Source organism: Artibeus jamaicensis, unplaced genomic scaffold (assembly GCF_021234435.1).
Source record: "Artibeus jamaicensis isolate MK-2021 breed Jamaican fruit bat unplaced genomic scaffold, CSHL_Jam_final contig_1132, whole genome shotgun sequence".
NCBI lineage: Eukaryota > Metazoa > Chordata > Mammalia > Chiroptera > Phyllostomidae > Artibeus > Artibeus jamaicensis.
The window spans coordinates 4,648,836-4,675,279 of NW_026521221.1; the positions used below are offsets into that span (position 1 = coordinate 4,648,836).

The window sequence follows — 26,444 nt, forward strand, 5'->3', positions numbered from 1 at the left end:
CCCTCAGCCTTCTACCTTAGCAAAGAGCTATAGAGTTAGTTTATACTAATTCTAAAAATGTTCAAAAACGTACCACTAAGTCAACATCAAATTTTACAATATGTGGTCATGGGAAACATTATCTTTTAAAACAGATATCCTTAAGCAACCTTCAAATATCTTGAACAATATACTAAGCTAAATATTTTCTCGAGCAACCTACACATCAAATTCACAACTCTGATTAGTGCTTCTGCTGAGTAAGGCAGATGGTTGTTGGAGATGTTTGCTTATAAGTTACAGTACAGTTTTTAATGTAATGTATACCTCAGATATGATTAAATGTGACTTTCTGAAATTCCAAAGGACAAAGTGGGCTGCATGTGCCATCTACAGCCTAAATCACACAGCACCCTACGAGTCCATAATGACTACCTATATGACCAAATTAAGTTTTAGCAACACTATCTCAAAAGAAATTTGAAGATGCATCGGGCATCCTTCAATCAGGCAGGGCCATTCTGTGTTATGAATCTGCATTTACTGAGCACCATGGCAGTTCCTTAACTAGAAAGGGTATAGACGGTGCTGAGGACCATGGTCCCCAACCGGAGTGACTATCAGTCCACTTAACTGAGCAGCTGACTGGAGTGGTATCTACAGATAGCAGTTGAAAGAAGCCCAACTAGAGACACCCCAATTTAAGTGAAGAGAAGAAAACCGCTTGTAGCAAAATAGTGACAAATGGCACATGCAAGCCTACTCAATATTTGTATAGAAAAATATATTTAAAAATAATAAATCTCTCTAATGATATTTGTTGGAAGGGGCAAGTAGAAAATACAAATCACCTCTGCCTTTCCCTAGTCCAAGGAGACTTTATAAAGTAACTAAAATAGGAATGTTGCTTTCAGTAAAAAGCTGTGGCAATGGAATCAGAAGTAAAGTGTCCATGGACAAAAGATAGATGGGCTAATGTATATATATACTTGGCAAATACCTTTGCCAGCAATGAAAAATTTGTTTGAAAAGTAAGTTTGAAAATCCAAAATTTTTGCCTCTTGTTCTATGCTAATATTTGAAGAACAGATAACTAAATTGCAATGTGGCATAGTAATGCAGTCTAATGGGATGAAAGTAATTAACTACTGGAGGTTTTAAATTTGTTTTTTTAAACCCCCAATACATAAGAAGCAGAGAGACTTTTTGTAAATAGGGAATACTAGTCTTTAAGGCAGTGGTAAACTTTAGTTTTAAGTCTTAGCTCTCAAGTATATCATTAATAAAAATGACTATTCACTGCACAGTAGATAAAACTTTGGTATCTATTATGTCCATGCATGTGTGTATAAATATGGGCCTGTGTATAAATGTACTTGAATGTATATACATGCCATACATAACCACAAAACATAGTGGCTTGAGGAAATATTTAAATTAAGAAACAAACCAATAACTCTCCTTTGCAGAAACCATTTGTTAGCATTTCCCCTAAACGCATACTAAACAAAGAAAATATGACATATTTATTAACATTTTCTCTCTGGGCTGAAACATTCTGTATTTGATCATCATGCATCGCCATTTAGTTAAGCAGAAAACAAGGGTATTTTTTTGAAAAACATGCTCAGTCCTTTACTCTTGCAATATTGTCAACAATTCAAGAATGTCCCCTGCTGCTGAATCACCCACCGCCTCATGAAACCAGGAAAGGCAAAGGAGGAAGTCTGACCTTGTGGTGGTGTATCTCTCCATCTGTCTATTAAATTATCTGTTATTCTAAACCTAATTCAAAAACCTGTCTGGTCTAGGGTCCATAACTTCTTTTGTGCCATGGAATCAATTGATAGTCTGGTGAGATCTGTGGATCCTTTCTGAGAATGATATCTTTAAGTGCATATAATAAAATACAGAAAAGAACAAACATTATACTCATATTTAAGTACATTAAAATTTTTAATTGAAAATTATTATAAAATAGTATGTGTGCTTTTTAAATTATTGAAGATAAATATCTAGTGGTGGATTTAATAGCCACCATAATTAGAACGTAGTGATGAGCATAAATGACATTTTGAGTGACCTGCAACAACTATAATATGCTATTAAAATTACCTGTGATATCTCAACAAATAAGTGCTGGCGAGGCTGTGGAGACAAGGGGATCCTCCCACACAGCTGGTGGGACTGCAGACTGGTGCAGCCACTGTGGGAAACAGTTCAGAGGTTTAGAATTCAAAACAGAACTGCCTTACGACTCAATGATTCATTTCTGGATGCTTATCCAAAGAAAACCAAAACACTAATTTGAAAGAATATGTGCACCCCTGTGTTCATTACAGTGTTATTCACAATAGCCAACCTTGGAAGCAACCCAATTGCCCATCAATTGATGAGTGGATAAAAAAGCTGAGGTACATATATACAGTGGAATATTAGGCATAAAAAAAGAATGGCATCCTACCATTTTCAGCAGCTTAGATATACCAGGGGGTATTATTCTCAATGAAATAGTCAGACAGAGAAGGACAAATACCATATGATTTCACTATATGTGGAATCTGAGGAACAAAATAAATGATCAGACAAAATAGAAACAGACTCATAGATGCAGAGAACAGGCTGATGGTTGCCAGAGCAGAGGGTTATTGAGGGGCTGGGTGGAAAAGGTGAAGGGATGAAGAATTACAAAATGGTACAGCATCATATCGGGAATATAGTCAATAACATTGTAATAACTATATAAGGTGCCAGATGGGTACTTGTAATATCGGTGGAGACCTCTTTGTGATGTATATTACTGCCTAACCACTATGCTGTACACCTGAAACTAATACAAAATAATATTGAATGTGAACTATAACTGAAAATAAAAATTTAAAAAATACATCTGTCAGACAACAGTGTGGTGATTACAGAGGGAAGGGGGTGGAGGGAGTTGTCATGGGTAAAGTGGGTCAAATTCATGGTGACAAAAGGTTTGACTGTAGGTGGCAAACACACAAGATGCACTATGCAGATGGGGTGTCATAGATTGTACACTTGAAACCAATGTAATTTGTTAAGCAGTGTCACCCCAATACATTTAAAAATAATAGAACATATATACAATATCTACTGATGACAAATTTAGAAATATCAATAAAGCTAATATGGTTCACTGTCTACGTTCATAACTGAGTAAATTTCAGTGGGAAGCTAGTGAGGAGAAATATGAATGTTTCCCAATCCCTGCTCATGTACTCCTGTATCTTAAAAATCCCCACTGAAGTAACACACACAGGTCTTCCAGTAACACACACAGGTCTTCAGTGGTCTCATCTTGATAAAGCAATAGTAATGTGTGTTGCTTGTTTAGGAATCAAATGTGTATCTATATTCCTGTCTGTGTTATTGATACAACTTACAGAAATCTTAACAGTGCAGAACTCACACAGAAGAAGAAAGCAATGCTTACTATTATACCTTTTAAGGTTATTAATGAAATTGTCAAGGCCAATTAGTAAAGTATTGAATTGCTTCTAGACATCATAAGACAGGGGGAGAATGTTACAGAATTAAAAGACAAAGAAGCAAAAAAAAGGGAATTGAATATATCTGCATATTTCAATAGGATAGTAAAATCTTAAATTCAATGGTGATTAATAAGTGATCAAGAGATTTCATGCACCAACATGTTCACCAACTATTGTTTACAAATGTCCTCTTGCTGCAGATCTGGGGATGAATAGCACTGCTAGAGACCTAAATGTGGATGGAGCTTGAAAGAGCTGAGTGAGATGAACATCAGCTACAGTAGAAGGGAATCACTGCCCACGGAGCTCGGCTTGGGAAGAGATTGGAGAGAGCAAGGCAGGGTCAGCATGGTGACAGTAAGGAGTGGAGTTAGGGTGACTAGAAGCAAGGTCCAAAGTCTAAAACCACACTGAGGTTTTCTGTTTCCTGGAAATCAAAGTCTACTCCACTCTGGGTGGCATTTGAGACTTTGCAGTGCAACCCTGCTCTCCAGCTAAATGAGCTACTGTTTTCTAAACTTGTTAGTATACTTTTCATAAGCGTAGCATAACTTCTTTAATGTTCTTTTCTTCATCTTTACTTATAAATACCTCACTTCTTCTTCAAGATGAAGTTCAAATGTCAATTCTTTGAAATGTTTTCCAATGAACACCCAGGAATTAGAATTAATCTCTGCTCTACTTTGGCCTTTTATCATGCAATCACATCACAGCAGGCCCTTCATTGGGTTCGCTGTGTAAAGGGCTGATTCAAATTACTCGATTTGTATGGCAAAACCGTAAGTTTCTCATGTTTGATGCTCTCTGTAACATTTAATACTGTGCCCAGGGTATAATAAGTACTAAATTAATGTTTATATATCATCAGCAATATCTCATCAGTATAAACCAAATCCAGTGACTGTCTACCATCACGGAGCAATGTTGCTATGGCCAGTCCAAATGTCCACGTTAAATGTCTCCAGAAATCACCTTACCAGCTACTTATTTCTCCTTTGTTTTCTTTCAATAATGAGAAGAAATTTTAGAGCTTCATTCTAAAATATGTTAAGAAGAGAAGACACTAGGAGCTCTGGGTTGAAAGGCTGTAATTCTCACCTCCTCACAATATTACATTTAGATATTAGGGAGTTTAAGTTGCACTTTTTTTCTAACTGAAAATTAAAATTAAATAGAAAATTTAACTAGATGACAAATGATATGTCACAGGAAAAATGGGGACAGCCTTGAATTTGAAGGTTAAAGACATCAGTAAACAAGCTATAAAGACTTGAAAAAAACACAAAAGAAGCGGTGTAGGGGTGGGAGATGGGGAGAGATGAGTAGAGAGGGTAGGAAAGGCTGACATGTCTCCCTGACGTCTCCTCCAGTCACTCTGTTCTTCTAGGTCCTCAGACCAAAAGCCCTGGATCATCCCTAACTGTCCTTTTCCTCACCTCCTTGTCTAGGAGTCCATCAGCAAACCCTGTGGGCTGCACCTTCAACATGCATCCAGAATTAGGCTATGTCTTGCTGCCCCCACTATCATCTCTTCCCTAGATTATTGCAATATTTGCCTAAATGGTCTCCACTTCTACTTTTTCAGTCTATTCTCAGCACAGCAATTGGGGGGTGGGGGGTAGGTAAATTGTTTGTAAGGTCACATCCCTTCACTGCTTAAAGTCCTCTAATGGCTCCCATCCAGCCTCAAGATAAGAGTTCATTTTCTTACTGTGGTCTACAAGCCCTAATTACTGCCCCTTCAATCCCCATTAACTTCATACCCCACTATCACACTCACATGCTCATTTTCATCCACACTAGCCTCCTCTCTAGCATCTTTAATCCAGGCCCCACTACTGTTTCTAGGACTTTGGACTTGCTCTTCCAAGACAAGAAGTAGCCTGGCTGATTCCACAGGCTAGTTAAAAAAAACAAGTTCTCAGTAATACCTTCCCTGGACACCTACCTATGTTGAATTCCCTTTCCTCCAGTGATTTATATGCCCTGCTGGTACTTCCTTTGTTCCCCTTGGGTCTTAGCATTGCATATGTTACTTACTTATTTGTAAGCTGATGCTTAAATTAAATGTTAACTCAGTGAAGGATTTTTATCTTTTCTCTCTTTTTTTGATCATTGATATATCCCTAGAATACTGGCTAATATCTAGTAGGTACTAAATAAGTGTTTGTTGAATAAATACACAAATTCTACTGTGCTCTTAAGAGGGTCTTAAGAACATAGTAATTCCACACCTGTCCAAAGGAAAACTTTATCCACACTCTAAAATCATTTAACACTAAATAAATTCTCTAAAAAGTAATTCATATTTTTTCTTCCAGAGACAAATTAGACAATTTTCTATTGACCTAAGAACTCCCTATTTGATCACTCGATCACTGTAATTTATTGAGTGTTCCAGATTCTCAGACTGCAGATAAGAGGAGGTGTGTGTGTGTTGGTGTGTAAGGAAATGAGACAAAAGAGCCACGAGTTTTTGAAAGAAACTAATGTTCTTCAGACCTGAAGATTGGTAAAGACATGCTTGGCAGGCAACAAATTAGTCTATTACTAAGAAAGCAGAATAAAGAGTTTTGCCAAAACTGGAATATGAAATAAAGAAATCTCCAGAAAGAACGAAGCTACCATGTGGAACTCAGAAGTTGTCCTGAGCCTTTGGAATTCTGTGTATAATTCTCTTTCTAAAAATCAGTTTCACAATGAATAATGTTCATTTCAGAAATTCTTCATAAATTTCAGGTATCTTTATAATCCAAACTTAATGGGAGTGCATTTTTTTAAAATCCTCATCTGAGGATATGCTTATTGATTTCAGAGAGAGAGACAAATTCAGTGAGAGAAACACCAATCAGTTGCCTCCTGTACTCCCTGACCAGGGATTGAACCCACAACCTAAGTATGTGCCCTGACCAGGAATCGAGCCCATAACCTTTTTGTGTGGGGGACAATGTTCCAATCCAACCAACTGAGTCACCCATCCAGGGTATGAGAGTGTGTTAATCATAAATAGTACCTAAAACCTAATATATATATATATATATATATATATATATATATATAAATTCAATCTTATAAATAATATTGAACAGAACTTTACAGTTTACAGGGTTTTCAATACGTATGTTTTAAGTATATGAACTATATTATTATAGTTAATCTTCCTTCAGTCTTTACTACCCAACTTTCCCTGAATTTTTCTGATCATAAATTTTATCTATTTATCTATTTTAATTAAATTATATATGGAACAAGATAAAAAAGCAAGCTAGCTAAATATAGTGTGCGTGTATGCACTAAGTTTTATTGTCCATATTTTGCAGGTAAAGAAACTGAAACTTGGAGAGTTTAATAAATACATGCAAGGCCACGCATCTCACTAGAGTGTAAAGCTGAGATGCACACAGAGATGATGGGGCACATGCCCTGTCTACCAAACCACTTTTTTTTCCGTGACATGCCATCCAAGCTAGTATACTGCTTTGTCCAAAATGTTCATCCAGTATGAAAAATCACTTGAGTTGTGCCTATTTGTCCAAGGCTGTCCCTCAAGCTGCAGTATGGACTCTTCAAGTTTTCACATGTACACATGAGATGCCCAGGCGGGTTGGCTTCTCTGCATTTAGCCTGGGAGGAGCCCGTGCCTGGGCAGCAGTCTGCGTCTTGGCTGATGGCACAGTCATACAAGTGCACACACTCACAACTCAGTCTCTCTGCTTAGTGTTCTTTCCAGTCTCTAGCACTCACCCAAGTTCATTAGCAAGCTCAAGCACACCAGGCTAGTATCCAAAGGGATTTAGACATGTTGGACATGAATTTAGGAATTGGGGCTATCTACACCTTGTCCTAGTGCAGTGCCTGGCATATAGTGATGTTCAGTAAGAATAACTAAATTACTCAAAATGACTGACATATTTAAAATGAAGGATCCATGGATCGGAACATGTACATTTACATTATACCAATATTTTTGGTATTCTAGTCACAGTAACAGCCCTTAGCAAGATCTCATTTATAACGACATCATAAAACTCACTGTAAAATCCGGACGGATCAGGACATTCCCCAGCACAGCCATTCAGGCAGCATGAAGCTCCAGGAGAACCTCTCAGAAGGCTCAGCGTGCAACCCCTGGAGCTTGGAGGACACAGACTAGGAGCAGATTCTAGTCTATAAAGAGGTGCAGAAACTGTGGCCTTTTGTGGCTAAAAAGAGAAAGTTTTGGCAGGATCAACCTATACTTCCAGAGTTTATGATACAAAAGAGCCAAATGCGTCCTTTCAGAACAGATGCCAAGGGAAGTAGCAGAGCTTGAGTTACTGTCAATGGACCATGCCCAGGAGGTCACCCTCCAGGATTAGGCGACTCCAATGGAAAGAGCTGGGACCAGAGTGAGCCAGAGAGTGCATCTCTGCTGCCAGGGAGCAACCAGAGTCTCTAGGGAATCAAAGACACCTTCCATCTGACACTCGAAGGGCCACGGAGTCATGTGACCACTGTACTAATTAAGAAGGGCTTTTAGTTCTCCTTCCCCACTTCCCCCTCACCTCATCCCAACCTTATGTGAGACAAAGTGGAATATGCAAAGCAAACATAGATCACATATCCTCTTTCCCCACTGCGGCTTTCTGAGCCCGAGTCAGCCTGGGATTTATGGGGTGCGAGGCTGGGGAGAGGATCTTTAAATTGAGTATGATAGATTGAATATTTGACATTCCAGAAACTAGGCTCCCAAGTTGAGTGCTCTTTGTGTGCATTGTGCTTCTTACCCACGGCAATTCCCTCTTTCCATATATGCCTATTATACAGCACGTACACAGACCACACGGTGTAGGGCTTGGGAGCTCTGGCTAAGGAGGCGGACAGATGTGACCTTAGTTAAGCTCTGTAGGCCTCAGTTTGCTCGCATGCAGAAAGAGAATGACAAGAGCACTACTCGATCACGGTGTTGTGGAAAGTGTGGCAGTCCATGGGAAGCAGTAGAAGATTCATGCATTTTATCAAAATGTACTGAGTATATACTGCGTGCACTTCCTCAGGCTGCGGGAACAAAGTACCACAACCGGGTGGCCTAGAGCCACAGCAATTTATTGCTTCACAGTACAGATGATTTTCTTAAGCCAGGACTGAGAACCACTGCTCCGGTCTAGATGAATATTAAACCGAGCAGGAATGGATTGCTGAGAGCAACCTGTCTCTCAATATGCTGAGAATCTTCAACCTGACCTGGCTCTGCCCGGTGTAATCATTTTTATCCAACACGAATATGAACTAGAATATGTACATCATATTAATTTCACCTGTATAAAGACAATCAAGCGATTTCATCAGAAGGAAGAGCTAAGCTCTTGCTGTCTTGGAAGATGCCCAATAATGTGTCCCGCAAAAAGGTTGAAACGTCAAATGACATTGCTTCCGATGAAACTGAATCAGTGTGGCCTCAAATGCTAATATATGCAGATCTTTCCTCTGCACTTCAAATGTCAAATGCCCACACCAATCATAAAATCTGCACTGCCCTATCTTCCCAGGACCTCTGAACCTGCAATAACAAATTATTAACTTAAAAAAAAGAAATTCTTTATTAGAAGAAATACATAGTCTAAGGAAAAGTAAAACTTTGTGAAGACACAGCTAAACAGAGAAGCAGGCCATGGATGCCACACTGGTACCTGGTGGTGGTGCCAGGCTTTACAATTCACAAAACTGTTTGCATCTGCTGTGTAACCTTCCCCACAGCTGTATTTAGTGGTAATTATTCATACTTCCATTTTATAAATAGGGAAGTAGAGATTTCGGAAGGTCAAGCGGACTCATCCAATGTTAATGGCACAGACAAAACTCGAACTCAGGGCTTACTCGGGAACGTGGGGCCTTTCCTTCTTTCACAGGATGTCGGGTACTTAGCTACAATGAAAACCTCTTTCCCAGACCAGATAAATGCAAAGTCTGTTTTTAAATCTTATCAATCAATTTTTATACTACCCATAAGTCAAAAAGGATGAATTCATTCACAAAAATAGCATTTTTCACAAATGTCCAGATTACTGGACACTTTCTACAGTTTTGTCATCAATAGTTTAAAGCCAACAATTTTGCAGTAGAGCCAGTTTGGGGAAGATTCTTTAAATGCTAGCATTTTTTAAGAACTGATTTTCTCCGTAGTGTCCCTAATGTAAGTCCAGTAAACTGAAAACAGAAACATCGAACCAAACAGATATGAATGCAATCACCACTAGGAGACAATTCTGGGTCAAATGAAGAGGCGCACAGCTAAATTAAAAAGACCTCTCTAGCATTTCATCTAAAAATCTGAACTGACAAAGAGCGTAGTGATGGTAACCCACATAACAGGGAGTAGTTCGAGGAAGAGTGATGAATACGAAATGCTCCGTTTTAAATAACATCTGTGCCTCTTTGCAATCAATAATAATAAACTGATTCTTTTTATTTTGTGTTCTCATGTAGAGGCTAAGGGACAAATAACCTTCAGCGTAACAAGATGGCGGGGGCACCCTCTCCTTTCATATTAATCCTCAGAACAGCAGTCGATTTGGTGGAGCCAAACAGCCACATGACGACTGGACGGAGAATAAGGGACCAGGGGGCAAAGGAAAAACAGATGCTTTGGCAAGAAGACAGGCTATAAATGTTGGTTTCCCAGGATTTTGATAGCAGGAGTGTTTATCTTAGTGAAAGCAGAATCTAATTGAATGAAAGGGTTTTTTAAATAGTGGGCCATTAATTAGGCGGCATGGGGTAAAGCAGGGATTCAGCACTGTAGGAGGCTTCTGGGACGCGCAGGCTGCACTCATCGGTTCTGTCCCGGTGCCAGAGGAAGGAGAGAACCGAATGTTTGGCCTCTTCTGGAAACCTACCTGATACATTTGGAAGTGGCTTCCCCGTGCATTGCCTCTGCTCAAATCGTCCCATAATTACTCTGGCACTGTGAGCCGCAAACTTGGCGGGCTCTGAGCGATATCAGATGTTTTTCTCATGCTTGCTGAACCTCTCTTAGACAAATTTTGCATTGTTTTTTGTGTCAGTTTTATCGTGGAACATCGTGTTGCCATCTGGGAAGAAAAACAACATGGTAGAGGAGCAGCTGGTGAATGGCAATGGCCAAATAAACATTGGCAAGCACCCGCCATTAGGTGAGATAAGAGGGATGGGCGGCCGCCAGCACAGACAATCCCTCACCGCTGGAACAGCTTTCACCGCCCCCTTCCCTCTTATCTTCATTCAAATTCATGGCGATTTTTCATTCAGAAGCTCAAGCTCTCTAAGTATCAGGTGCTGGGCTTTTCCTTCTTTGTCCAGAGGAACAAGACGGATCCACAAAATGCTCTACCAATTGAATTCCCCCCCTGAGCAGGACAACAGGCTTGGTGAACAAGGGGAAAGCTTTTGATACCTTAACAGTAAGGCTCCCTTGAGGAACGAGAGGGTAGCAAAACTCCCACCAAGCTTTTCAGCCAGTTTGGTGGCCTTTATTTTGGTCACACCCAACATCACTAGTATTCATGGCTTTCAAACCCTTACATTTTTTAAGGACCATATAGACCTATGGTAAACCAAAGTAAATAACACTAACATGTCTTCGGGAGCAGGATAGCAATGAGAAGTCACACCTGATTGACAAAGTTATCCTCCACGCTTTCTTGTTTCTAAGCTATAATGTTTTCCATTGTAACACTTCTGGAAGTGCATTTCTACATGCATGCAGTAAGTGTCTAGAAAGATGTCTGACAACCTGCAGGCAGCGGAGCAAACTGTGAGCATTCAAAGGTGAACGTCCGTCTAACCAGATCAGCCATCTTATTTCTATTGTTGAAATCAACAGTATTGAATTTTTAACTTAAATTAGGATCCCAAGTTCTGGCTTAAAACATCTTCAAAAAATGATGTTGAATACAACATTGATTTTTTTTAATGTTTAATTTAGTTCACAGTCATTTGTTTCATACAGGCAACATGATGAAAGGCAACGGAACTCACTCAGTCACTCAAAATAACTTAAAATTTTTGAAGTTAGTAGAGATTGGAATGTTGAGATATGATGTCTGTCCAAAAAAGTCCAGCTATTGTTAATTTAACAAGAATGTTTTGTGCAACATCGATGTAACCTGGCAGCCAAGGAGCATGGACTGGAAAATGTGCCTGTGTGAACAATCATGGCTTCACTGTACTAGTCAGTGGAAGCAGTAGACACCACTGAGTGAGCATGTGCACTGTAGGGCATCATATTCAAAATGATCGGGTGAGTAGAGCAATCAAATCTGCATCACATTTTGCATTCAAGTTGAACATTTCTCCACAAAAACTATTCAGATGATTCAGAAGGCCAGAGCTATGGGCAACCGGTGATTGGCAGCTTCATCATGACAATGTGCCCACTCATGCATCACATGTTGTTCTTTGTGTTTTGGCAAAACATCAAATCACCCAGGTGACTAAGTCCTCCTACAGACCAGATTTGGTGTCCTGTGACTTCTGGCTTTTCCCAAAACTAAAATTTCCTTTGAAAGGGAAGGGATATCAGACTGTCAGTGAGATTCAGCTGATCTCACTGACAGTCTGATGGTGCAGCTGATGGTGATTGGGAGAACTTTGTGAGGTCCCAACATGCCCACTTTGAAGGGGACTGAGGCATCACTGTCCTATGTACAATGTTTCTTGTATCTTGTATCTTCTTCAATAAATGTCTCTATTTTTCACATTACATGGTTTGATACCTTCTGGACAGACCTTGTATGTCATGAAAACTGACATTTAAGCTAGGACATCTATCTGACAGAAACCTTTTGATTGACTTTCAATATATAATTTAATTAGTGTAAAAATTATATATGGTACATGAAATAATTAACTGAATTGTACAAGTGTAATTAATTATATATAATATACAATTTAATTCATAAATATAATAGTGTAATTACTATAGAACTATATGTAATATAATTAATGTCATATATACAGAGATAGGCAAAAGTAACTTTACAGTTGTATGTGAAACACAGAACTTATTCTTGTATTATTGCTATTAATTAATTATTGTATTATTTTCCACAGAAACAACTGTAACCTACTTTTTCCTGTGTTACATAGGTGTAGATGATGATAGATAGATATAGATAGATATAGATATAGATGATATAGATATATTCAACCAGAAATAAAGTGGAAATTCAAACAAAACTCTAGTACTCTCAAGAAGGTTATATTCCAAGTCCTAAAAAGGAGGGGATTACAAGCAAGAAGAGCAGTACACCACCATGACATTTGTGAAGCTCAGTGGCTGAGGACCTTTGAATCCTGGAGTAAAATATGGATTAAACACAATTTTTATTGTGATAGTCATAAAAATGTCATGAAATTACATGCATTATTGATTCTAAAAAACACCACATGTAAAGCCAATGCATAGTTAATGTCAATATATTGTTTCTTCCACCACCACCATCAACAACAAAAAACTCAATAGGCCATTAGAGGAAATAGGCTAACTTTCAAAATTGTTGGGAATCATCTTATTCATTTCTTTGTTTTGCAGTGTAAGGTCCCACACTTCTGCAGCTCACTTATGACAGAACCCAAGCTAGAAATTATGAGCAAAGCTGGGGTGGGGGGGCGAGGTGTCCGGGGGGACTTCATAAAAGGGTGAATGGTAGAAGGTGAAATGGAATGCACTGACCTAATGGATGGGCCAAGTTAGCACCAACCAGTAACTTCCTTAAAGAACATCAAAACAAGTTCACTGGAAAAATTCTTGCCACTAAATCAATGTTCATTTATACATCTATGATCAAACATGATCAAGAAGATTGCTGGAAAAAATCCATCAAATACATTTTTAAAAAACCTCCTAAAAGTCTGTTTAGATTCACTTTAATATCATTCATGAGGAAAGTAAGTCACTCTGAATATCTTTATAAATAATATAATTTACCACTTTTTTCTCAATGTAGTACTGTTCATTCTTTTGTCATCTGTCAGGTGCATATGTGACCATTGCTCTTACCCTGATCTGAGCTCCGAGATTGTATTAGCCTCTCTCTCCACCCCCGTATAACGTACATTACAATACTCAATTCAGAAACTTGGCGATTGTAACCCACTACTCCACAATCCTTAGTCTATGAACTCCATACAATTTTAGCCTACAGACTGTTACCATTTATAGGAAACTTTGTCCTATAGTAGCAGGGAAATATTTTCTAAAGTAAACCCATCATTGGCAAACAGAAGCACTTCTTATGTTCTTCAACGTCTACTATGCATGTCACCCTAGATGGACTCTGTAGTTGTGACAAAAAAGGTTATTTCTGGACTTGTTTTACTAATGAAGAAACTGAATTTTAAAATGGTAAATACCCCTAGCTAGATGACTCATTGATTTGGACCATTGTTCTGTACACCAAAAGGTTGTAGGTTTGATTCCAGGTCAGGGCACATACCTAGGTTGCAAGTTTAATCCCTGGTTAGAGCACATATAGGAGGCAACCCATTGCTGTTTTTCTCTCACATCAGTGTTTCTCTCTCTCTCTCTCTCTTTCTCTCTCTCTCTCTTTCAAAATCAATCAATATATCCTCAGGTGAGGATATATATATATATATCCTCAAGCAGCTTGAAAACTCAGAGACTCTATCTCAAAGGCCTGTGACCTTAACCACTATGCTCAGATGCAGGTATTCAATGGTTAAGAACCCAATTAGAACCTATACTATAACTTTGGTGTCAGTTAATGTAGTTCGGGTAAGCCTCCTGGAAGAGCTGGAAAATGAATAGGACCTGGAAGGGTTGGTAAGCTTGGTTAATATAAATTTTGTCAAAGCAAATAAACAAAACTAAAAAGCAACTATTAGACAACAAGGAAGGCAAACTCAGGAGAGAATAAATGGAATTTTGTAGAAGGCCTAGAGAAGAAGCAATTGCAATTGCAATTACATGCTGGCCCAGGCAGAGCAAATCAATTTGTAAAGGATGGATGTCCCCATTGGAAAGCTTCCAGGGAGACACAGCAGTATGGACAGGAAGTAGCACCCCCCTTGATGAGTAAGTCAGAGCCTTCCTGAGAAGGGTAATAGCCTCACCACTCAGTGGGGCCCAGATGACAGAATGTAAGAAGTCGACAGAGCTAATATGATTCTTGCAGGATAAATTAAAGCATATAATCACATGGATATTTTTCACCCCAAAAGACAGGATCTTGTCACTTAACAGGATCAATGAAGAAAGAAGCATATCCCTGGCCCCTGAGAAGCACCCAGAGCTGATGAATTTCTGACTTGTTAAGAAGAAGATGGTTCTGACACAGATACAAGCTCATCTTCTGACTGACCAGAAGGCCTCTGTTAACAACAGAATTCTGGGGGAACAGTGTGAAATGCAATTATTAAGTGCCCCAAACTCCAAGAAGGCAACAACATGGCTATGTAAGCTAAAGCTCAGGCTTCCCAGCTTTAAGATGCTCATGGTAGGAAAATCTTGTCATGAACAATAGAAAAGGGACACATTGTATTTGAAAAGTAGGCAAAGGATCAAGAGTAAAAACCTGAAAAAAATGCCAACATTGCACAATGTCAACACCCGGCCTAGGTGTTAGAGAGGGGAGAGTCTCTGCCACAACGTGGGCCTAGGTGGGAACCCTGTAGGTTAAATACTGAAGGGTCATTCCTCAGGGTTAGGCATCACCCTCTCTTTCAGGCAAATGACCCTGGAAGCAGCAAGTTCATGACATCGAACTGACGTCACCCTCTGGAGCATGAGTGGCATTAATAGTCAGGTTTGGAAAAATCAAGTGAATTGAAGCTACACACACACACAAAAGGAACTTGCTAGAAAGAAAATACCTACTGAACTTGCCTTGAGCTCCAGACCAGAAGGCATCTTCTGTAGCACACAGGCACCACCATGCTTTAAGGCAGTAGCAGTGTTTGGGTTCTTGGACCCTGTGTTACTCTCTCCTTCCTTCCAATTGCCTCTTAATTGCAGCTCTAGGAGGGCCCATGGGCACAGGCAGCTGCTTCTGGGTAAAAATAGATTCTGTTGTGGTAGGTAAAACTCCTGGCTCTGGGTATTTTTGTTCCTTTTCATTCAAGCTACCTACAACTTACTTGCCCCACCAAACAGCAAAGCATATTACATAGCTACTATAACTAGAAGGCTGTGGTGCTGGTATGAGAATTGACAGAAAAAGTTATTAGATGGCTTAGAAATAGAAAGCAGTGTTTATTAAAGTTTATATACTGTAAATGTGACAAATCAGTTTCACCAATAAATGTTACCAAAATGTTAACTATTAGAGGCTCTTAAATATATTTAATTCCTAGCCTATTTAAAAGGTAAGTGTGAAAATTGAAAATAAGAAGTAACTTTGTTAATTCTCCAGCCTTTTTAAAGTTAAATAAGGATTATAGAAAAAAATAGTTAAATTTGACAACATAATATTTTGTCTTCATTTGAGAAAACACCTTGAACAAATTAAAAATACAAATGTAAAGCAGTACCTTTAGATCTCTTTGGGCAAACCATGTTCCCTCTCGGTTTATTTGGGTCTATCTTCATTTTCCAAAACATGGTTGAGTGAGGGAAGTGTGTGACCCTTCCTGCATTCATATCCCTGGGCAGAAGGACTGTTTTAGGAATGGGCACATGGCCACATCTACACAGTGAGACTCAATTCAATAGATTGTACTGCAATGACTGGGAAAGAGAACCCTTCACTGGAGTGGCTGAGAGGTATGGATCTCCTCTGCATGGTCATTTACCACTAGTAGAGAAGGTCTGCTTGAATGAGGTCATTCCAGAGGATATCTGAGCTGAGCAGTGGACAGATTCTGAATCTGGATGATGCTAATAAGTCTCTGAACTGAGCTCTACCTAAAGGTAGCTTTCTGAAGTCTTCAGTGAGCCAGTAAATTCCCATTTTTATTCATCTATTTTGAATCAGCTTTCTGCCTCTCATAACCAATAAAAGCATTAAAACTCAAAACAAGGAAGGGAAGAAATGGAATATAATAATGCATAAAGGTAGCAACTTTATGAATATTAAATTACTCATAACATGTGTAAGTATGTTACCTCATAGAAAACTAGCAATTTAATAAGAGGATAAGATGGTTAATAAACACAAAAATTTAAAAATATACCAGGTTAGTAATCAAAGAAATGCAACTTCACATATAAAGTTTTCAAAAAAGTTGTGATACTCATCCCAAGTGGAAGCAAAGGTGAACTATGATGAGCACTCTCAAGCACTGCCTGTGAGAGTCTAAGTCTGTACGGACACTTTGTCAATTCGAGGGGCTTCCCACGTGAAGTATGAAACTGGCCTGTGTATATGGAGGGCAGGGGGAGACAGGAGAAACAGGCAGGCCACTCCAGACTGGGAGGTGGCACTTTTATTCAACAAGGGAACTTACATGCCAGGCTTGTTTTGATGACCCCTCAGCCACCCCAGTGAAGGGTTCTCTTTCCCAGTCATTGCAGTACAATCTCTTGAATTGAGTCTCACTGTGTAGATGTGGCCATGTGTCCATTCCTAAAACAGTCCTTCTGTCCAGGGATATGAATGCACGAAGGGTCACACACTTCCCTCACCAATACATCTCCTCATCCACCAGACAGAATCTCAAAGTTTATATAGGGCTTTAACTGGGCTCCATCGTGCATACTGTCTCTATTGGATACTTAATAAGCTAGTCAAGAATTACACTTAATAACATCAAATTGTCAGGCTATTCTTTAAAAAATATTTTTCCTTTTCTATCTTTATCTTCATTTGATATTTTTGGTATTTTCTATATACTATCTCAGTAGAATTTCAAGAAAAAAAGTAAAACAAAAAAAGGAAATGAGCACTCTTAGTGATAATTAAAAGGTAATCAAAAATTATATTTGTTGGTTCTTTGCATCCTAGAGTGTAAGGCCTAAAGAACTGAACTTACTGAAAGCGTATTGGTGTTCCATGTTTTCCCTCAATCTCCTGCAATTTGATTCTCTCTCGATATTTTTGGTTCTCTTTCCAGGAGGAAAACTCAGAGCCAACAGGAGTATAGTAGGACTTCAGTTCTCTCTGTTAACTATTAACATTGTACCACAGGCCCTTGAAAGAAGTTTCACCTCTCTGAACTCCCTTTAAGATTTCTGTCAAGGCTCTCCCCCTCTGGGCCAGCAAATCTCTCCATATGCCACATACTTGGTTTCTGCCCACTCACCTTTGGTTAGCTGACTCTGATTTCATTCCTTTAGAATAGGAACAGCAGTGGTGATTTTAAATATTAGGCTCCCCCTTTTCCTTTTCCTTTTCCTCTGGATTAAAGCAGGACATCAAAGGGAATTTTCTAGTTTCCCTAGAACTGTATTCAAGATCAAAGGTAAAGACTAAAATATGCTAAGAATCCCATGTTCTAATATATAAAATATCCCTATAGGGCTTAGTAATCAGTCTCAGTTTAGAACAAGCTTTACTACCAATCATTACCACTTCTTCCTGGGTAACCTAAGAAGACAACTCAGAGGGTAAGGAGGAGAGTAACCTTTTAAAGAGGCACAATACTATGAAGGAGAAGGAAAGTAGTTTGTCATGTTACTAAAATCCAGAAAAGTTTTAAAGGAAATTCATATTAAGAATAAGGGTGACTATATGAAGGAAAGATGGACAATTCATTTTCCAGTTGACCGTCTCTTTGGCTACCACACCTGAGCTACCTGAGCCAAGGAAAAGAGAATGAGAGGTCACAGTTAGGTTGAGGTAAGAGGCAGCCATTAAACTATCTGCCCCATCATTTGAAATGTCATGGATGAATGCTTTCCCTAAGGGACAAGGAGAAAAGTGTTGAATTCTGGCTGTCTTCCCAGACTTCACCAGGAAAGTTGATCTCAGCTTTGGGATGGGCAACTTTTCCAGGGGTTAAGGAACTGAAAAAGGTAAAAACAGATTTCTCACTATGTATAAAGAAGGGAAGGGCTTTGAAGACCCTCAGAAGAACCTACATATGAGATGACCAGCAACTACAAGCCTGCCACACAGAAGGCAGTAAAGATGACCCCAAGGCAAATGAATGAGGCCTAGTGACCAAGCAGGGAATTCTCCCTCACCACAGGCAGTCAAATGAGGAGGAATTTGCCCCTGTTCCTCTTCTACATTGCCCAAACATCATAGAAAAACTCCTGCCTGAGCAGAAGATAGATGAGGGAGAAGTCAATTCTTTGTAGAATGAAGGGAAGAAAAAAGCTTTGAATTTAATATAAAATTAAAATTTTATATTAAATTCAAAAGACTATTTTGTTCATTAAAAATGACTAGGACATTCTGCAACTCAGCCGACACATTATTAATGTACCCATTGGTAATTGTATGCAATTAGGTACAATGAAGAAGAGCAGTTATTGAAAGCTTACACCCAAATGAATGGAAATTCTTCAACAAATATCTTTAGTTGTATCTTCCCATGATTTTTATCTTCTTTTAGAATGAAAACAACCAGATTATCATTATTTGTTGTTCTCTCCCTTTTTCTCCCTTGTCTGAGTTATTTTGTAGCTGTGCACTCAGGATACTTATGCCTCTTGGTGTCCCCTATAGCAGCACAGAAAATAACTTGAAGGAATAGTCTGAAGTGAGAGCCCTCAAAGGACCCCAATTCCACCTTTGCAATGCAAAGATTCGAACATGCCCAGGTGGTCCTGTGTAGACTACCCAGGACTCGATGATTACAAGGTCTGTATCAAGGAGCAATGACTAGATAGGGCAGAGATGTGATTACATAAACATTCAAAGAGAGGGAGGACCTTGGAACTCCTCGGCACTGTGAAATACAGAGGGAATTCACTCTGGCGGGAGATTCAAGAGGCCTATGATAGTAGATGTCCAGAGATCGATTTTATACATCACCACAGGCAAAATCACTTTAAATCTCCCAACACACTCCAATAATAACTTGCACCAAAATCCACAAGGTGGGGTGATATAGGAAATCAAAGGAGTGGGAAGGTGAGTTATTAAACTAAAATAAATTAGGAAATCAATAAGCACACTAGGAAAATGAAAACTCAATATCAGATCTTTTTAAAATACTGGTAAAAAGAGAGTTCTTCCCCCGCTTCACCAGAGTAACACTAACCACGGTAGACCATGACATTCATTTTGAGAGTCATGCCACCCTAAGGCAACGACAAGTCCTGCAGCCTGCATGAAGTTAGCCCTCTTTACCAAGGAAAGTCAGCCTACAGAAAGAGCAGACTAGAACAAAACATTGTTCAATAAACATGTTCAAACAGAATGAATGGTGGAACAGGGGTACTTTTAGGGATAGCCAAGAAAATATGAACTACTCTGAAGACCCTGCTGAGAAAAGGGATTTCAAAGATTATATCAATGGGGATTTGAAAAAAAAGAATACTTTCATAATATTTTACTGAGTATTAATCTTATCATTTTGGTTATATTGAATGTCCAAACTAATTGTGGTCTGAAAGATTTAGTAAACTATAGTTAAGGTGTCAATGGTTGAAAAATTAGCATTTGTATTTTAAATGGGCCTTTCAATATCTTAGACCAAATTCCTAAGTAACAGGAATTTTAAGCACCACTATAGAGAAGAGAAAAATCTTTTGAGGAAGAACTGCATATTTATAAAACCCATTAGTGATACTGGCAGACTAGTATGATACATTAATATACTATTCTTCTACAAAGCCACTGTTTCTGACCAGTGTTGTCAAGGCCAATGTTTTGAGGTTTGTTTTTTGTTTTACACTCACTGGTGATGAATTTGAGCTGACCCACCACACAGCTTGAACCTTTTCTGACAATTGAATAAATGAAATAGTAGAGCCATAGCTACATGATGGTCATACCATTCTGATTTTTTTTAAGTCTGACATGAAATTTTCTATAGCGCATGAATCAAACAAGTATGCAAGTTCTGTTTCAGAATATTCCAGCTGAATATTTCATATCCAACTATTTGTAAAAAGCCCTGAAGTAATACTGTAAACACTAAATGATGACTTCTCCATTTTGAATGTTGTGCCTTGCTTAAAAAATGAGAGGTGAGTCTGCTGTTTTATAGGTCTTATAGAAAATTGAAATTTAGTACATTCCAGTCTAAGCAATACTTACTAGTTGGGAATTCGAAATACCTCTGACTTATTGTACTTTTTGGAAAGTGAACAAGGAATTCGATGGGGGTGCCCTATCTAGCATAACTAGAGATAGTATAACTGTGAAGCAAACAACATGCACATTCACCCCCAAAGACCTGGGAAATAAGCACAGACAATACATACAAGGGCTTCAAATTTACTGCAGCTCAGTGGAAATCAGCTAATACAGAGTAAGCAAGTAGATGACAGGTAAGATGCAATTAAGAGTGGTGGCAAAATAATTCACTGTTACTATTTGTTTAATTCAGTCACTCTGAGCTAAGGTAGCTACAACTAGGGAACTGTACTCTCCACTCCAGTATCTGGGGAATTCGGGGATTTCCAGCACAAAGACCCATCAGCTGAAGGGCAATGTGACAGAGGATTCAGAGAGATTGGTTGGCTAATGGACGGGGAATAAATTCTCCCAGAACGCTCCCTGCTCGAACCATTGGAAATGGAGTCGCCCTTCAGATCATCTGTGTGCCTGTTTCTTTTTTTCCACTTTCAATTTATAATAACAATAACGACCTAGACATAGGACATTTCCTGGGCTTTAATGACTGTCTGAGGTTAATGGCCCTCAACTACACCTCAGGCCATCAACCCCTCCCAGCTAGTCATTAATCTCCAGGAAATATCCTGTTCCAGGGTCATTATTGTTTCAATATCAACTATACCTTAAAAGCTTTATGGATTCTGCAAATACAGATCTCTTGCCAATAGAGGTTATAAAACCTGTTTAGAATTCTGAGATTATCTTGAGTTTCACCTTTCAGACATGTTTTGTTCAAAACTACAGCTAGCTTAAGAAAACATTCAACTTTATCTTTGTTTGTTTATATTTTCTCAGGAAAGAGGGCTATTAAATATTACAAGGACCCAATGAATATAAGTGATAACTGGAAGAAAAAGATCAGCTCTAAAGGGAAGCACTCTCTCTTCTGAACAGTAACATAACTTAACCTTTGAAAACACTGTTATTTGTGAGAATAGCTCCCTAAAATGATTTATATGTTTAAGCATCACCAGTCTACAACTCATGCATAGAATTTTCAAAATACAACCTGACCCTAAAATCTAACTTTTCACTTTCATCAGAAGCACCCCTATTTGTACCTTAATATTATTACAACATTCTACCCACAGCATCTAGAAGGGGACAGCTGTCAAGGTTCTGATTCAGCAGCAAGGGGAGGTGGTTGCCCAAGAAGCGTTTGAGATCTGGAGAGCTGGTATAAACAAAGGAAGAGGACAGGGCAGGCTTTTAGAACAAGGGAATCCAGCAATGGTAAGTGGGGCATGCCCAGTAAACAGGCGGACCATAGAAATGTGGGGTCTTGGGCAGGTAGGACATGGAAGAAATGGGGAAGCACCAGCTTGGCCCAGCTTTGGGTCGGAGATCCATGCATAGTGGTTCTAAGAACAGAGTCTAACTACAGAATTAGCCAGAACTGCATTTTCAAGTAGACTTATGACAGAGTTCCAGACCCTGAAACCAAGGAATAAACTAGATCACTGGTCAGAGGAATAGACACAAGCTGAGGTGGCCAGACCAGGAGCACAGTCAGAAAAAACAGGAAGGCAGACAGACTAGATCCTACCCAAGTTCAGATTCCCATGATCAGCAAGGGAGTGATCCTGGAGCCTGATTCACAGCTGAATCTGTAGCTGTTGGGTGACACACAGCTATCCACCCCAATATTTCCTTTGAAGCTTCCCTAAATCATAGCTATATGTTCCCCTCTGCACTCCTAAACACTGTAACATGTTATTACATGATAGTGCCTTCTGGAACATACTCGTCTTCTAGTCATCTTTGGGTCATTTCATTATCTAAATCAATACTTATTGGGTACTCATAAAAATGTTTGCTCAATAAACAAAGAAGGATTGAATACAGTCATGCACCACATAACATTTGGTGATTGATAAAGTGTGTATACAACAATGGCCCCAGAAAATTATAATGGAGCTGAAAAATTCCTATCATCTAGTGACATCATAGCTGTCATAACATCATAGCATAACATTACTGATGTGTTTGTAGTGGGGCTGTTTTAAACAAACCTATTATGCTGTGAGTTACATAAAATTATAGCTCGTACAGTGATAGTAGTGGGATATACTATCTATTTGTGTGAGTACACTATGATCTTTGCACTATAGCAAAACTGCCTAAAGACTCATTTCTCAGAACATACCCCTATCATATCATTAAGCAGTACATGACTGTATACAGCCAAATCTAAGCCAATCATAAGTCATTTATGGTATACTATTCTAGTGTAACACCACCTCTGCTAAACAAAAGACAGCCCAAAATCTCAGTGTATGAAAGACTTCTCTATAATGATCAAATGGGACTAGCAAGCAAATTTAAAGAGTCATGCCTCTAGTATACCACAAAAGAACACAGAAGAATTGAAAATCTGGTATAAAATTACACCAAATTTCAGGATAAAGTTTTAATAAACATTTGCTTGCAGAGACTCTAAGTGTCCTTTTTAGGAATCCTCCAGAGATTGATCGCTTTCTAATTGCAATTTTTTTAGTTAAAGCTAAAAAACAAATTTAAAATAAAGCAAAGGGTGATTAAAACAGATATCAAGCATCGGTTACTTCAGAAGGAATGATCTCCTTGAAAATCACAACAGTGTCACTAATATGTAGGGTGCACTGAACAACTCTCCTGTAATACCAGCCCGTGGTGTAATTAAGGCAATTCCTCCTTCCTATTGAACTCTCCCAGGCTTACAGAAGAATAAGTCAGAAAATGTTGCGGGGTATGTTTTCAGGTATGGGAGATTTTCTTATTGTTCTTTCTTAATCCCAGCAAGACATTTAATCTCCCTTGTCCTTATTTTCCTCATTTGTAAAAATAAAAAGCAGTTGACTGATGTGCTATTGAATAAAACTTCAACATGGAAAAAATCTAAGTGCATTCTGTATACCTTTTGATTATACGTTTAAAAATTCATGACTATACAAATATATTCTTTGAAGTGCTTTTATTGGGGGGTAGGAAAACAACCTGAATGTTTATAAATTTGGTCACAGTGAAACATTTGTTGACAACCTCATGTAGATTGAGTTGTGTCCCCAAAATTCCTGTATTGAAGTCCTGATCCCCAGAACGTGACTTTATTTGGAGGTAGGGTCAATAAAGAGGTAATTAATTTTAAAGGAGGCCATCAGGGTGGGCTCTAATCTCACAGGACTGGTATCCTTGTAAGAAGAGGAAATTAGGACACAGACACACATGGAGGGAGGACCGTATGAGGACACAGAGCACAGCCACCTGTGAGCCAAGGAAAGCAGCCTCAGGAGAAACAGCCCCACCAACACCTTGATCAGGACTCACGGCCTTCAGAACTGTCTGTGGTTCAAACCACCCAGACTGCAGTACTTTGCTATGCAGCCCTGACAAATTAACACAGGCCCTGTCCTGGCCCCCGAGAGGAGGCAAATATGTGAACAGGTAAATCATATGGTAAGAAAAGAATTTTGAAGCAAATATGAGTATAATCAACCAGCAGGATTTTATGCAGTGAATGAAATAATTCTAGAGAGTATGTAGCAACCTGAAATGCATTTATAAAAATATTAAATGAAAGGCAAAATATAGCAATATATCTATTCTATAATAACTATAAAAGATGGTTTGGTCATAGACAAAAAGTAGAAGAAACTTGGAAAAACACAGGGATTTTACTAAGATGAGATCCTTGGTGAATTTTAGTTTTTTTAAATTGCTGTTCTAGTAGCAATGGTGCCATAAATTTTTTAAAATGTAAGTTTAGTAGCAGTTTGAGAGTTTTGAGCATCACCATCTACTGAACCCTTTGGGGAAAAGGTCCACTGCCCATTTTTTAATTGAATTTTTTGTTGTTGTTGAATTGTGTGAGTTCTTTATATATTTGGGGTATTAAATTTTTATTGGAGATTTCACTTGCAAATATCTTTTTCCATTTAGTTGGCTATATTTTTGTTTTGTTGACAGTTTCTTTTGCTGTGAAGAAGATTTTTAGTTTGAGATAGCCCCCATTCATTTGTTTTTCACTTTTGTTTCCCTTGCTTTTAGGTCAAAATCACAAAATCTTCTCTAAGATCAAGGTTCATAAGTTCAGTACCTAGGAGGAGCTTCAGGCTGTGACTAGACATCCAATGGACTCACCAAAGAAGTTTAACCCAACCTGGACCCTGGAGGCTTCTCAGATGCCTCGTGAAGAATAGTCAGCTGACACTCAAGCTGTCTCAGAAGTATTAGCAAAGAACCTTGGCAACTTGACTCTCAACACTAGTACCAAATTGCCTTCCCTGCTACCAGAATGTTCACCCGAAAAGCAGGAGAAAGGAAAAAGCTTATAGGGCCTTGGACTGGGGCTGAGCCAAGGCATGCTCTACAGGAGGAGGCATGGAGTGAGGACATGGGCCACTGCTCAGAAAGAAAAGATACAAAGGATGTTACAAATTATTAGATACCACACCCTGTGTCTGCTTCAAAAAGACCCACAGGAGAGGAAACTTGAGATTGAATCGAGATCCAGAAGATTTAGATGTCATTGTCATTACTGCCTATACCGTGGAGATCCTTCTAATAATATTAGCATGGAGAATAATTATGGCATGGAGTTGATTTAGCCATAAACCTTATTCTTGTACTTTTTTTTCCTGCTGGTAATTTTAAAGTCATTATGCAGCAGCTTGGGAAAGTTTCTATCCAAGGATAGACTGTAGACCAATATTTTGATAACCTATGAGAGAAGTTCTGTGCTGTCTTTTTCTTGCATATTTTTCTTGTCTACCTTGATGCCAATAACTTACAGGGAATCTATGTAGTTTGCATTTGAATGACTTCAATACACTTCAGTTCCTTTTTTATTTGACCCAATGAACAGACCAATAGGCCTTGGGTGTTATTGTTGTGTTTTAGAAGCCTGAAGTTGGTAAGATGAAACTCAACATCAAGAATTAGAAGCAAGTAACTTGTGCAGAAGGAATGTAAAAAAGAAAAAAAATATGGGGTGGTTTGGCTTGAGCATGATTGGTGCAGGTGTATTAACTAGATTCTCTGGTTTCCAAAAATTTGAATTGTAACAAATGTTTCCATGTGCTATTTCAATTTTTAGTAGCAAATAAATGGGCACCTAGGGCATCTTATTAACATTTGAGGCATAAAAAGACATTTAATTTTAAAATAAAATATTTAATACATTTTTTGTCAGTTCAGACTACATTAGTTTATTGCTTATGGCTCCTTCCCTCCCTCTCTCTCTTTCTTTCTATCTCTCTTTTTCTCTCTCCTTCATATTTCTATTGAAGTTATTGCTTTTGAGAAAACTATTCTGAGAAGATCCTGAAAGGAAATTTAAAGAAAGTTCATGAGCCTAAACATTGTACATAATAATCACTTAAAACAAGTAGTGACATAAGGAAAATAGCATGATTGATTTTGTATTCAAAAAACAATGACCTAAAATGAGGTTCTAGAGCCTTCCCTGGATATGAGCCTCAAAACTGGGCTCATTTATAAAATTATTTAAGAAAAATATGCCAAAGTGAAGCAAGACGAGTAGAAGAAAAAGCTCTCCATCCCCAGGAGGCCGCAGGAAGGCCAGGGCTCTTGCACCTTCCCTCAGAGCTCTGGTGCTTGGCCATTCCCCTCCCAGCAGACAAGGGCAGAGGCTCAGCAAACAGCTTAAATGCCCAGCCTGGAAAAAGAGAGAATGTTTCACAACAGGTTGCCACACAAATGCCACTGTACTCCTGGCAGCAATGCAGCAAAATCTGACATCTCT

General features: G+C 38.7%; 1 protein-coding gene and 1 pseudogene across 1 annotated transcript in view; both read left to right on the forward strand.

The window, feature by feature from the left end:
- Positions 1–10,581: 10,581 nt before the first annotated feature.
- TMCO5A (transmembrane and coiled-coil domains 5A) overlaps positions 10,582–26,444 on the forward strand; it is a 49,805-nt gene continuing 33,942 nt past the window's right edge. Inside the window, 2 exon segments of the mRNA XM_053666373.1 lie at positions 10,582–10,663; positions 20,551–20,570. Coding sequence (XP_053522348.1) covers positions 10,582–10,663; positions 20,551–20,570 — 102 coding nt within the window.
- On the forward strand, positions 24,811–25,287 carry LOC128627586 (developmental pluripotency-associated protein 3-like; annotated as a pseudogene).